This window comes from Nakaseomyces glabratus, chromosome J (genome assembly GCF_010111755.1).
Source record: "Nakaseomyces glabratus chromosome J, complete sequence".
In the NCBI taxonomy this organism is placed as follows: Eukaryota; Fungi; Ascomycota; class Saccharomycetes; order Saccharomycetales; family Saccharomycetaceae; genus Nakaseomyces; species Nakaseomyces glabratus.
In genome coordinates, this window is record NC_088960.1 from 949,412 (window position 1) to 961,847 (window position 12,436).

General features: G+C 37.6%; 7 protein-coding genes across 7 annotated transcripts; 6 read left to right on the forward strand and 1 right to left on the reverse strand.

Moving 5' to 3' along the window:
* Positions 1-354: 354 nt before the first annotated feature.
* On the reverse strand, positions 355-957 carry RDI1 (Rdi1p; the record flags this gene model as incomplete). Its single annotated transcript, XM_448107.1, has 1 exon — positions 355-957. One exon carries the CDS (start codon positions 955-957, stop codon positions 355-357), a length of 603 nt encoding a protein of 200 aa, XP_448107.1.
* Positions 958-1,481: 524 nt separating this feature from the next.
* GVI51_J09009 (uncharacterized protein) lies at positions 1,482-2,543 on the forward strand (the record flags this gene model as incomplete). Its single annotated transcript, XM_448108.1, has 1 exon — positions 1,482-2,543. The coding sequence occupies one exon, from the start codon at positions 1,482-1,484 to the stop codon at positions 2,541-2,543; it is 1,062 nt and encodes a 353-aa protein (XP_448108.1).
* Positions 2,544-3,118: 575 nt separating this feature from the next.
* Positions 3,119-4,531, forward strand: SRF1 (phospholipase D regulator; the record flags this gene model as incomplete). Its single annotated transcript, XM_448109.1, has 1 exon — positions 3,119-4,531. The coding sequence occupies one exon, from the start codon at positions 3,119-3,121 to the stop codon at positions 4,529-4,531; it is 1,413 nt and encodes a 470-aa protein (XP_448109.1).
* Positions 4,532-5,416: 885 nt separating this feature from the next.
* Positions 5,417-7,885, forward strand: CDC53 (cullin CDC53; the record flags this gene model as incomplete). The annotated part of the gene is made up of 1 exon (XM_448110.1): positions 5,417-7,885. One exon carries the CDS (start codon positions 5,417-5,419, stop codon positions 7,883-7,885), a length of 2,469 nt encoding a protein of 822 aa, XP_448110.1.
* Positions 7,886-9,042: 1,157 nt separating this feature from the next.
* Positions 9,043-10,356, forward strand: LYS21 (homocitrate synthase LYS21; the record flags this gene model as incomplete). The annotated part of the gene is made up of 1 exon (XM_448111.1): positions 9,043-10,356. One exon carries the CDS (start codon positions 9,043-9,045, stop codon positions 10,354-10,356), a length of 1,314 nt encoding a protein of 437 aa, XP_448111.1.
* Positions 10,357-10,749: 393 nt separating this feature from the next.
* STF1 (ATPase-binding protein) lies at positions 10,750-11,049 on the forward strand (the record flags this gene model as incomplete). Its single annotated transcript, XM_448112.1, has 1 exon — positions 10,750-11,049. The coding sequence occupies one exon, from the start codon at positions 10,750-10,752 to the stop codon at positions 11,047-11,049; it is 300 nt and encodes a 99-aa protein (XP_448112.1).
* A 557-nt stretch (positions 11,050-11,606) lies between these two features.
* On the forward strand, positions 11,607-12,272 carry GVI51_J09119 (uncharacterized protein; the record flags this gene model as incomplete). Its single annotated transcript, XM_448113.1, has 1 exon — positions 11,607-12,272. One exon carries the CDS (start codon positions 11,607-11,609, stop codon positions 12,270-12,272), a length of 666 nt encoding a protein of 221 aa, XP_448113.1.
* Positions 12,273-12,436: the final 164 nt, after the last annotated feature.

Here is a 12,436-nt window from a genome sequence, read left to right on the forward strand (position 1 = left end):
ATACCTCAATGGGGCATGATGCACTCACTCTCTTCAATTCTAAGAATAATGCCACTACAAAGGGATTATTTTACTTTTGGAACATTGTTCGTTATAAAAATTAACTAAATGTTTAGCTGTATGAATACTTACATAAATCTATTTCAAGCCACAATAATTTAATTGTGAGGGATATCATATTCTCCAAATTAGATGATTGACTTCTATAGGAAAGAGGAACAAAAAAGATGAAGACCATAAATCTAACAAACCCAACAAAGTACTTCTTGTATCATACTTTCACCATAACTGTCAACATGATGGACGCCTAATTACAGTATGGAAGATAATGCAATTCTAAGAAACTTAAAAAATCTATTTCTTCACAATTTCGACACCCCAGTTCAAAGTTAGATGAGTTGTTTTGTCATCATCAATAAATTTAGAGACGGCACTGTAGTTACCTCTAGCCAAGAACCCACTTGGGGCCTCGCTTTCAGGCAATTCCACTTCATAGAAAGGCTTTTGTTTTGTGTTTGGGGCATATGATCCTAAATGATCATCAATTTTATCCACCGCGATCCCTGCCTTCTTAATATACTGAACATATCTAAGCCCTGTAATGATTTCATGCTGGACTTTAAAAGTGATACGTAACTTATAAATGGACTTTTCCTTAACTTTGTAACGCTTCGAGGCCAGTTCTTTTATCGTTGTCTCATTGGTCAAATCAAATGTAATTGGCTCTTTCTCTGTATCCACCAACAATTGAATCTTTTGTATCACAACTTTTCTGGTGTCGCCAGGAAACTCCAATGGCAGAACATCAGAGGACAGTCCCAAAGATTCCTTCCATTTAGCCAGGGACTCATCCTCAGCATCTAACTTCTTGTATTCATCAACAGTCTTCTTCTCAGAGACCTTGTACTTGTCATCATTAGTACTCTCTTCAAAATCGTTGAAATCTGGTTCACTCATCCTACCACGGCTATATTTTATACAGATTGTATATTACTTGATATGCCATACAGCAAATGATACAAAACAATTGATCAATCCAGAAGTATCGAAATAATTGGTATCCTCGAGGCCTTTTGCCATTATACTATATTGATCCGGCTCCCTCGAAGGGTTTCAAACGAAATTTCGATTTCTGATCCGTTTGTGCGGTGAAAAGCGTATTGGGAGATAGGCGTATGCCATGACACAAAGTAATATACATAACTGCGCCCAACTATACGTGAATATTTAATTATTTGACAGTGATACCAATTGCGTCAGCTGTACAGTATATGTGCATAATATAGTTTGGAATTTTCTTGAATTTTTGGTAATTTTTGTGGTCGATTTGGTGCGATTTTCAATGAGTGAGGCCTCAAATTTATTATTGGTAGAAATTTCAAATAAGTAATTTTAGTATCGAGCTCAATAGTGACGGAACTAGCTCATAATTATTATTCAGTAAGCCTTTCAACAGAATTTGAGTAACCATTGTTTCAGTAATGTCGAAGTTTGCTCGGATCAACCTAGAAACAGCAAGTCCCTTAGACCTTGTATTCAATCTCGATAGTAACGATTCACAAAGAGGTGTAGATGGTACATTGGATCACGGTTTGTCCAAGAACAAGTACTTTTTACCACAAGATGCTAACGTTTCTAGCGTCAGAGAATTGGTGATAGATTCTCAGAGCAAAAGAAAGCTGCGCCTAGGAAATAGATTTGTGGAGAAGATGGAGGATAATTTGGTAAAATGGAGACCACCGCTATCCTCCAATAGAGGAACTGTAATGGCAATAGAGGGTAAACATCCTTACCAAATTGCTGCTGAGATTTATGCTCCTAATTGTGACCCAGAACTCTTCAGAACCGCCGACCAGAACAACGGAAATGCTACACAAAGGCAGATGAGCCATACAATGTTTGATTCTTTTACACATTGGTGGAAGGAGAACGCAAGAGGTGCCCTTGAACTACGCAGACAACAGTTTGAAGAGGAGATACTGGGACTGTCCGATTTGCAGGATATGGACCAAGTGGTAGAAGTCACCGTGGCACCAGCAATAAAGGAAGAACCACAACTTGAGGATACAGGAATGAATACAGAAACGCAGAGTGCGCTAACGAACAATACCGCTGAATTGGCTAGGCTAATATCTCAAGAAGATGAGCGCAGGCTAGAGATAAGTGACTTGTCAAACTCAGGTATATCATCTGGAGTGTCTTCACAAGGAACGTTCCTGGCTAGACCAATAGTTAAGACACCTCCTGCTGCTGTGGTCAGAAGAAGACAGCAGTTACAGCAGGAATTGAAACGTACAGGAGCCGTTCCACAGATATACGAAGAAGTTTACAATGCACCCGTACCGGTAGCTTATCTGCCCGTGTCAAATAATGACCCAAGATACTCTCAACAATTATCACAGCGACAACGAGAGCACGTCAGCCAGAATGATGGTCCATTATGGTCTTGCAGCCAAACGGATATAGTTTCAAAATTAAATGAGTGGTCAGTGGCAATAATGAACTGCTTAACTCCAATTACCCAGGATCACATAAACCCATAGTCCTAAAGGAACTCTACGTAGTACAAGTAAAAAATAAAATCATGACCAGTATTAGCCAGAAGGCAGACAAATCTGGAAGATGCAAAAAAAGGCCTTTGTACAATAGCAGGTACAATTAACAGGCAAAACCAAACCAAATGGTCTTGTGTTATATTCGAACCATCCCAATCTCTTGGTAAGCCATTGACAAGTTAATCGAGCTCATCGCTGTTTTCAGTTGATTTTCTCTGGTTTAGCTTTAAGCACCCTTTAAACTGGAAAATTAATTAAAAATTCCAAATTAATTAAAATTTCCAAATTACATTTTAGAGTTACAAAATCATAAAGTGTTTAGAATTTAGTATCAATAGAGCATATTATAATCTCATTTTTTTATGACTAGAACGTATATCATACATCTGACACAATAACACCATAGTTTTTTATTTTCCTGAGACTGAGGGCCATATCGATTGTGGAGATAGTTTATTTAAGTCCTTATCATATTGTTTTGTATCAAAATTTAAAAGATATCAGAAAGGGTTATTCAAGAGTAATAGTGTCACCGGGAGTAGAAGATACCATTCTGACACAAAATGGAGCGCATGGTGAAGGATGTTGTTGGACATCCCCAGGATCCTGATGAGAGATCAGATAACAGTGTGTCTGATCAGCCCAGGGTTGATGGTGGGAAGCAAAGTAATAAGGGTAACGTGGGCCATGGAAATGGGGTGAGTGATCATAAAAGACAAATGGTTTCTTTGAATCCGTATGGTCTATATCCAAGTACAGTACCGCCATTTGTACTTGAGTCAGACTTTCGAAGACTGCATGGCATTAACGATGATTTCAACGACAGAGAGGTCAGATGGGCAAATTTTATAGGAAACGTAGGCTCTAATGTTGCCTACTCTACAGAACAACGTCTACCAAGTCGGGGAATAGCAAATAATGCTACTCTCCGACACAATTATTCGGTCGGTAACATAAAGGATCAGCCAAACAGACATATTGAAGACATAATTGACCCACTTGTCTCCACAGGTAACAATTCAATCAACGAGTCTGCTTCTCTAGACCACGAAGAAATGGAGAGAAAAAGGAAGATCCAGGAAGAGATACTCTATGATTTAGACTCGGAATGGAAAGGTGGCGAAAGATTAGATGCAGTATTCAATTTCTCTGTCAACAAAGACTTCGAATTTAAGAACGAAAAGGATAGAATAGACTGGGTGAATTACATCTCAAAGGTCAAGAATGCATACTACGCACCAAATAAAGAATCAAGCGGTATAAATGACGAGAGCTCATCAAGTCTATCTCAACAACAGGAGGGTAACAGAGGTGATCGTCAAAATTATGACTGGATAGAAGAATTGAACAAGGAGAAAGAGAAGTGGAAGAAACTCAAGCAAAGAAAAATCCAAAAATGGAAACCTGCTCTATCTAATCTATTATTCTACAACCAATACCTGCCTCTTGGGTTCCGAATAGTTATAGGCATACTTTGTCTCATATCGTTGGGGCTATCTGTACGGATATACCAGAATTCAGACTCCTCAATAGAACAGGTTGAAGGTGGTGGTGCTGACTTAGATACAGGTATACCGCAACAAGCAAGCACAATAATGGCTATATGTGTAAACACTATTGCCATAGCATATACATTTTACATTGCAATTGATGAATTTTCTGGTAAACCATTGGGGTTGAGAAATCCATTAGGAAAATTGAAACTCATATTGTTGGATCTGCTATTCATTATATTTGCCAGTGCTAATTTAGCCCTGGCATTCAATACAAGATTCGATAAAGAATGGGTATGCACTGGATTAGGAGTCACAATTGCTGAGGAGGAAGTTTACTATCCAAAGATACCATACATATGTCGAAAACAGAAGGCCCTGGCGTCATTTTTATTTGTACTTCTCTTTGCATGGGTTGTAACTTTTTCAGTCAGTATAGCCCGTGTTGTAGACAAAGTACATTCCAGCGCAACAAGAGATTGAGATGCTATAAACATATCCACATCAAAAGTGAGGTTACAAGATATGTCTAAATGTGCATCTTATATAAATGTTTATCAAGCATACATAAAGCCCCCTACAATTGCATACATATATTCACGTTATTATTATTATTTTTGGTTCTTATTTGTCTTCAATTAACATAACTCCTCTATCGCTGAACCAGCGTAGTTGAAAAAAAGTGCTGTTAATGTTAATATAGCATCAAATGTATATCACCAGATGGTTTATATAAATTTAGCAACTTTATTGGACTACTAACCGGTAATCAAAAGACAATAACCCGAAGTTATATACTATTACCAATGCCAGACCATCATAACAAACGATGGTATTTCGAAGGAAATTTTTTGCGAAAAGTAAATAATTCAAGCAAACCTGATCTCTGCGAATAATAGCAATGAAAATACAATGCTGGTTGTAAAAATTGCCCTTATTGTACTCTTCACAACATTCTGAGTTGTTACATATAGAAATCAGTAGCTCCTATCAACTATACTTTTGAAAGTAACACGACTGGGATTGGGGATTTGGATTTTTTTCATATTTAGAGCCAAAAATTTCACTGAAAAGTTACAACATAAATTTTGGTTTGATAAATATATCTGACACTTGCTATTGTGTGAACCTGAAGCAGGAGAAGTGAGTTATATATTGCTAGAACTCTATTTTGTCTTTTTTCATTGAATCTGTCACGCTATTATCATTACCAATTTATCCCCTGTTTTTGCTTGGAGGATTTGGAACACCCAGAAGCTACCTTGAGTATACAAACTGACAGCCGATCATATTAACTCCATATTGATTACACATTTAAGTTTAATTCCTCATTGATTCTACTGTATACATTCTTCTAATCGGAAAAACATGTCAGAAAACTTGCCTAGATCTGATGATCTAGATGCCACCTGGAATTTCATTCAACCAGGTATCGATCAAATCCTGGGAAATGACAGTACTGAAGTAACAAATAAAAAGGTACAGAAAATTTTATCACCAACAATGTACATGGAAATATACACAGCTATTTATAATTACTGTGTTAATAAATCTCGATCATCAGGACATTTCAACGCTGATAGACAACAATCTGGAAGTTCTGGCCAATCATCTATATTAGTTGGCAGTGAGATATACGAAAGATTGAAAAAGTATCTCAGACATTACATATCGAACTTTAAAAAGGATAGCAACGAGACATTCTTACAATTCTATGTTAGAAGGTGGAAAAGATACACTATTGGAGCAATCTTCCTTAACCATGCATTTGATTATATGAATAGGTATTGGGTGCAAAAAGAAAGAAGCGACGGTAAAAGGCATATTTTTGATGTAAATACACTTTGTTTGATGACATGGAAGGAAGTTTTATTCGATCCACACAGTGATGAACTTATTACTGAAATTCTTGATCAGATTACTGCTGAGAGAAATGGCGAGATAATCCAAAGAGATCATATAACAACCTCAATCAAGTCACTGGTGGCCTTAGGTATTGATCCTCAAGATCTAAAGAAGTTGAATTTGAATGTTTACATACAAGTCTTCGAAAAAAAATTCTTGAAAAAGACAGAAACTTATTACCAACAATATTCAGAAGATTATTTAACAACTCATTCAGTTACAGAATACATTTTCAAAGCCCACGAAATCATATCTCGTGAGGAGAAGGGAATGGCCATGTATTGGGACGATCATACCAAAAAACCATTGTCCGAAACTCTAAATGAGGTATTAGTTAAGAGTCACATTGAAAAGCTCGAATCCGAATTCATTGTCTTGCTAGATTCTAGAGACAATAGTAAAATATCAGCTCTTTACAGTTTGATATTGCGTGACTTTTCTCTTCTCCCCAGGTTGGCTAATGTTTTTGAAGAATACATCAGAAAAAGTGGAGAAAATGAAGTTTCCCAATTAATATCTGCACATAAGGCTGCTGTAATGGAAGCTTCTGCTGATGGAAATGGTACTAAAAAGATGGCAATGGCAACGACACAATCTTTACCTCCAAAAGATTACATCAAAGCACTTCTTAAGGTCTACAATACTTTTAAGAATATTGATAGGGAATGTTTTCCAACCGATCCTCTATTTGCAAAGGCTCTTGACAATGCTTGTAGGGCATATATTAACATTAACGAGTTTGCCCTACCAAGCGGATCTTCCAGATCTGCTACATCTAAAACTTCAGAAATGTTAGCAAAATATAGTGATCAACTATTGAAAAAGTCAACAAAACCCGAAGTTGCAAATGATATGAGTGATGACGACATTATTACGATATTCAAATTTATTACCGACAAGGACGCATTTGAATCTCATTACAGAAGATTATTTGCCAAGAGATTAATTCACGGTACTTCTACATCATCTGATGACGAAGAGTCCATTATCAAGAGACTACAGACAGAAAATAGTATGGAATACACTGGTAAGATAACCAAAATGTTTCAAGACGTTCGCTTATCAAAAATGTTGGAAAGCGATTTTGATGTTATGATTAAGAGTCAAAGTGACTACTCTAGGGAAAAGTTCCCAGAACTTCAACCATTCGTTTTAGCAGAAAACATGTGGCCCTTCTCATATCAAGAGGTGGACTTTAGGTTACCGGAGGAGCTTGTGGCATCTCATAAGAAGTTAGAATCTATGTATATTGGAAAGCACAACGGTAGAATATTGAAATGGTTGTGGCCTTTATGCCGCGGTGAACTAAAAGCAGATATTGGTAAGCCTGGCCGTGTTCCATTTGTATTCACTGTTACTTTATTCCAAATGTCCATTTTGCTGCTTTTCAATGATAAAGATGTGCTAACATTTGAGGAAATTCAAGAAGGCACTAACTTGAACATTCAAAACATTGCGTCATCAATGGTACCATTCATTAAATTCAAGCTAGTTCAGCAATTACCTCCGGGTTTAGATAATCTGGTAAAAGGTGACACACAATTTAAATTGAATAGACCATACAAAGCAGTAAAAACTCAAATTAACTTTGCTGCAGGTGTGAAGAACGATATCCTAGGCACCATATCCAAGTCATCAAATTCAGTTAGCAACGGAGTTTCTGGTATTTCCGATGAAAAATTGAGTGAGAGTGAAAAGATCGAAAAAGAACTGAATGCAGAAAGACAAATGTTCTTAGAAGCATGTATTGTCCGTATCATGAAAACGAAGAGAAACCTACCCCATTCTACGCTGGTCAACGAATGTATTGCGCAATCTCATCAAAGATTCAAAGCTAAGATCTCGATGATAAAACGAGCAATTGACAGCCTGATTCAAAAAGGTTACTTACAAAGAGGCGAAGATGGAGAATCATATACATATCTTGCATAGAGAAAGCGAAGAAGATATATCTAGTTTTTCTCCGCACTCTTACCCATTCTCATTTTTTTTAACTCAGCATTTTACTATAGATTTTTTTTCTTTCTTATAATCAAGTACATAGAATATATGCACATAGAAACAAAAAAGATAGGCAAGTTATTATTCAGACGCATTATCATAAAAAACTTTATTTATCTGTTAACGAAACAAAATTTAGCGCTATTTCTCAAAGGATTGTAGCAGCATCATGAGAAAAATATCGTCAATCGGAGCGAAGTTTATTACGTCTACACAGGTAACAAGGGTATCTGTGTATTGAACCTCGGATTGAACCGGCATATTCTCACACAAATGAGAAGCTTGAAATCCCCACGGATCCTGCCACACCCCCAACAATTAAAGTGACTAAGAAACAACTCTAGACCCTTGTTACTTATTTCACTCAAACTTGTACGTGCCCTGCTAACACAGTTTACAGATAGGAGTCCATATGACTGCAATTCCACACACCTCGAATGGCTCTTATCCTCTCCCCTCTCCAATAGAAGAGACTTGAGCTAAGAAAAAATTTACATCGGAATTTTTACAGCTGTGTTGGTTTCATCACTACTTTGCAAGCCTAGTTTTTACCACTTCCTCATATGGTTATGACTCTTTTCCTCATCTTTTTGGTGCTTTCATTTCTTTTTGCAACGGTTTATAATTTTTACCTTCGCAATTTTCTGATTTTTTTTTGCAAAAATATTTTCACAATTTACAAAATGCACTAAAAGTCCGTAGAGAAGTGGGATCAGTTATTATTCCTTCACTTACTAACATCGATACATTTCGAATCAGCTATTTCATAGTGGTTTATGCTATTCTAATCACACATTTTGTTACAACACTTCCTTCAATACACGATTGTAGTTGTTGTACGTATCCATATAGTCGACTCATTTGCGTCGCCTTCTCTTGCTTTTAGCAACAGTCGTTCTAGTTTTTGCAAGCTTCTGACTAATTCCTAAAGGCAAGTATAAATACATGCCGTTTCTTGCTGAAACCATATGTTATCTCGTATCTATGTTTCATTACACATTTTTGTAACAGCTATTTCAACTGGTGAAATACTACAAGTAAAAATATATTCTACCTAAAATATTTTTGCTGAACAAAGAATATTAAAGATGGATCAATACCAACAAGTAACTGAATCAACTCCAACTGTGGAGACAAGTAATCCATATGGACCAAACCCAGCTGACTTCTTGTCCAATGTCAAGGAATTTCAACTGATTGACTCTACCTTGAGAGAAGGTGAGCAATTTGCCAATGCTTTCTTCGACACTGAGAAGAAGATTGAAATTGCCAAGGCCTTGGATGACTTCGGTGTCGACTACATTGAATTGACCTCTCCAGTGGCCTCTGAGCAGTCTTTCAGAGATTGTAAGGCTATTTGCAACCTGGGATTAAAGGCAAAGATTCTTACCCACATTCGTTGTCACATGGACGATGCCAAGGTGGCCGTTGAGACTGGTGTCGATGGTGTTGATGTTGTCATTGGTACTTCCAAGTTCTTGAGACAGTACTCCCACGGTAAGGACATGAATTATATTGCCAAGAGTGCCATTGAGGTCATCGAGTTCGTTAAGTCAAAGGGTATTGAGATCAGATTTTCCTCCGAAGATAGTTTCAGAAGTGACCTGGTTGATCTACTGAATATTTATAAGACTGTCGACAAGATCGGTGTCAACAGAGTTGGTATTGCTGATACTGTTGGCTGTGCTAACCCAAGACAAGTTTACGAGTTGGTCAGAACTTTGAAGTCTGTGGTCTCCTGTGACATTGAGTGTCATTTCCATAACGATACTGGTTGTGCCATCGCTAATGCTTACACGGCTCTAGAAGGTGGTGCCAAGCTAATAGATGTCAGTGTTCTAGGTATTGGTGAAAGAAACGGTATCACACCATTGGGTGGTCTAATGGCTAGAATGATTGTCGCCGCTCCAGAATATGTCAAGTCCAAGTACAAGCTGCACAAGATCAGAGACATTGAGAATTTGGTCGCCGAAGCTGTTGAAGTCAACATTCCATTCAACAACCCAATCACTGGTTTCTGTGCCTTCACACACAAGGCTGGTATCCACGCCAAGGCCATTCTTGCCAACCCATCCACATACGAAATCCTTGACCCACATGATTTCGGTATGAAGAGATATATACATTTTGCTAACAGGCTAACAGGCTGGAACGCCATTAAGTCGAGAGTTGATCAATTGAACTTGAACTTGACAGATGACCAAGTCAAGGAAGTTACCACTAAGATTAAGAAGCTGGGTGATATCAGACCTCTGAATATCGACGATGTTGACTCCATTATCAAGGACTTCCACGCTGATCTAGCGACACCAATGGTCAGACCAACCGAAGACGGTGCTGACAACGAAGAGCCACTACAACTTGATGAACCAGCTAAGAAGAAATCTAAGCTATCCCAATAATTGAGAACATCGTAAAGGGAACATTTGTATTTATTCTCATTATTTCTTATTACCTTTTATTTCTCTCAAAAAGACCACAAAATTTCCGGTATTTTCTTTTATTCTAATATCCACATAATTATTTAGATTGCATAATATACATTTTAAGAAACACATTCTTCACACTCGGTAAAGCTGTAGCTCCTACTATGTTTCATCGCATATTATGTATATTACAAGTGACTCAAATTAAAGAGAGCCTTATAATCATCACGCAGAACGACGTATGAGCTGGAGTCACTACTGTCCTTTTCTTTGTTTTCATCCCCTTAGAGGGTTTTGGTTCTTCCATTGTTTAAATAGAGGGTACCTTTAAGTCATAGAAATGATCCAGAGTTTGCTATTCCTTAATCAATGCCAAAGAATACTCTGAGAAGTAACGATAAGTTTCAAAGCATAAAAAAGATGTTAGCTGCACGTACAGGATCTAGGGCTATTTTGAGGATACGTCCACAGGCTGTGATAAGACAATACTCTGATGGTTTCATGGCCACTGGCAATGGAATATTTGACCAAAGAGAAAAGGCCAAAGAGGACTATTTCATCAGACAGCATGAAAGAGAGCAATTACAAAAGTTAAAAGAACAACTCGAACACCACAAATCCAAGGTCAAGGATATACAGGAAAAGATCGACAAGTTGTCCAAGAAATGAAGTCAATTCTATGATGAGCTGCTATACAACATGACCTATACAATAAACCTGTTTTCCCATGCTAATGCCAAAATATTCACGAAGAACATCCAAATATATACACACACATAAAAGAATATATATTCAATATAAAGAATTACCTGATTGCCAAGGGACTAGTACAAACCGTATAACCTACAAATATGCTAACTCTCACTTGTGAGAATGTGGCTATTGCTGACATATTCTGGCATCGATTATAACTCCCAAATTGGTCTCATCTATCAAATGTCTTGAAAGTGCAGTGCTTTCAGTGAGAGTTGAGGCATTACCTTTCCCATTGTCTTCCATATACCAAAGGGTCTAGAACATGAAAAAAGTGAAAAGTGAAAGTTGCAAGTCTCCTTTTAGTCGGTGCGGTGTATTCTGTGGGGAGTGAAAAATAAAGAATGATGGGAATTAAGAATCGATGGGTAAGACTAATAAAGAGATGAGATGACTATAAAGAGCACAACGTATTGCTCAAATGGAATGAGCCGTTATTATTATTTGATGACCAGATAGGAACCAATAATACTATGTCTGAGTCAAGTAAGTTTAGGCCTCCTATTGCTGAGACAAAGAAGCTGGAAAGTGATATTTTGGCAATTATACAGCGACTGCGGGATGACGAGGCTGGTGAAGGACAGGTGGCGAAAGATGAGGTTATAAGCGTATTGAATCGGTCTTTGACAGCGCTGTCACACTGGGTCTTACAAGCCCAGCTGATGGAGCTGGACCCCAATAATCAAGATCGAGTTGCAGTTGAGAACAGTTTACTGAAAAAGGAAGTAGAGTTCTTATCCGGGAAAGCATCTCAAAAGCGTCTCCATCCTATTCAGATACCGCCAAGCCAACTTAAAGAGCCCTCAGAGAGGCCATACAAGGTAGATGTTCACACGCCCGTGAAGGAGAAAAGGAAAAAGAAGATAGACATCTCACAGATAACTCCCAAGAGAGGTGAATTCTCACCAAAACAGCAAAACACAGGTACAAAATATGATGCTGAGAAGTCCCCAACTGGTAGAAGCTTGAATACTAGGCGAACAAGTGGTGAGCCCTTATCTCCCAAGGGCTTACACGAACCAGGAACACAATTTAAGCTTGTCGAAAATAAGAAACCACATCCTAGGATGAGAAGAACCAGCGATAATCCTTCTAGAAACGAATATGTTAGGGTGTTCCATCTAGAGAAAGAGAAATGAGATCGGACCGCAATTTTGATATTGAAATGCTAATTGATCTTTGATAAATTTTTTTTTTCTGTGTGCTTCAGTTCTAAATTAGCTATTAAAAAGATGCCTTCACTTCATTCTATCACTTGATTGCTGTATTATTAATCCCAAACTTATAAAATATTCTTTACTAC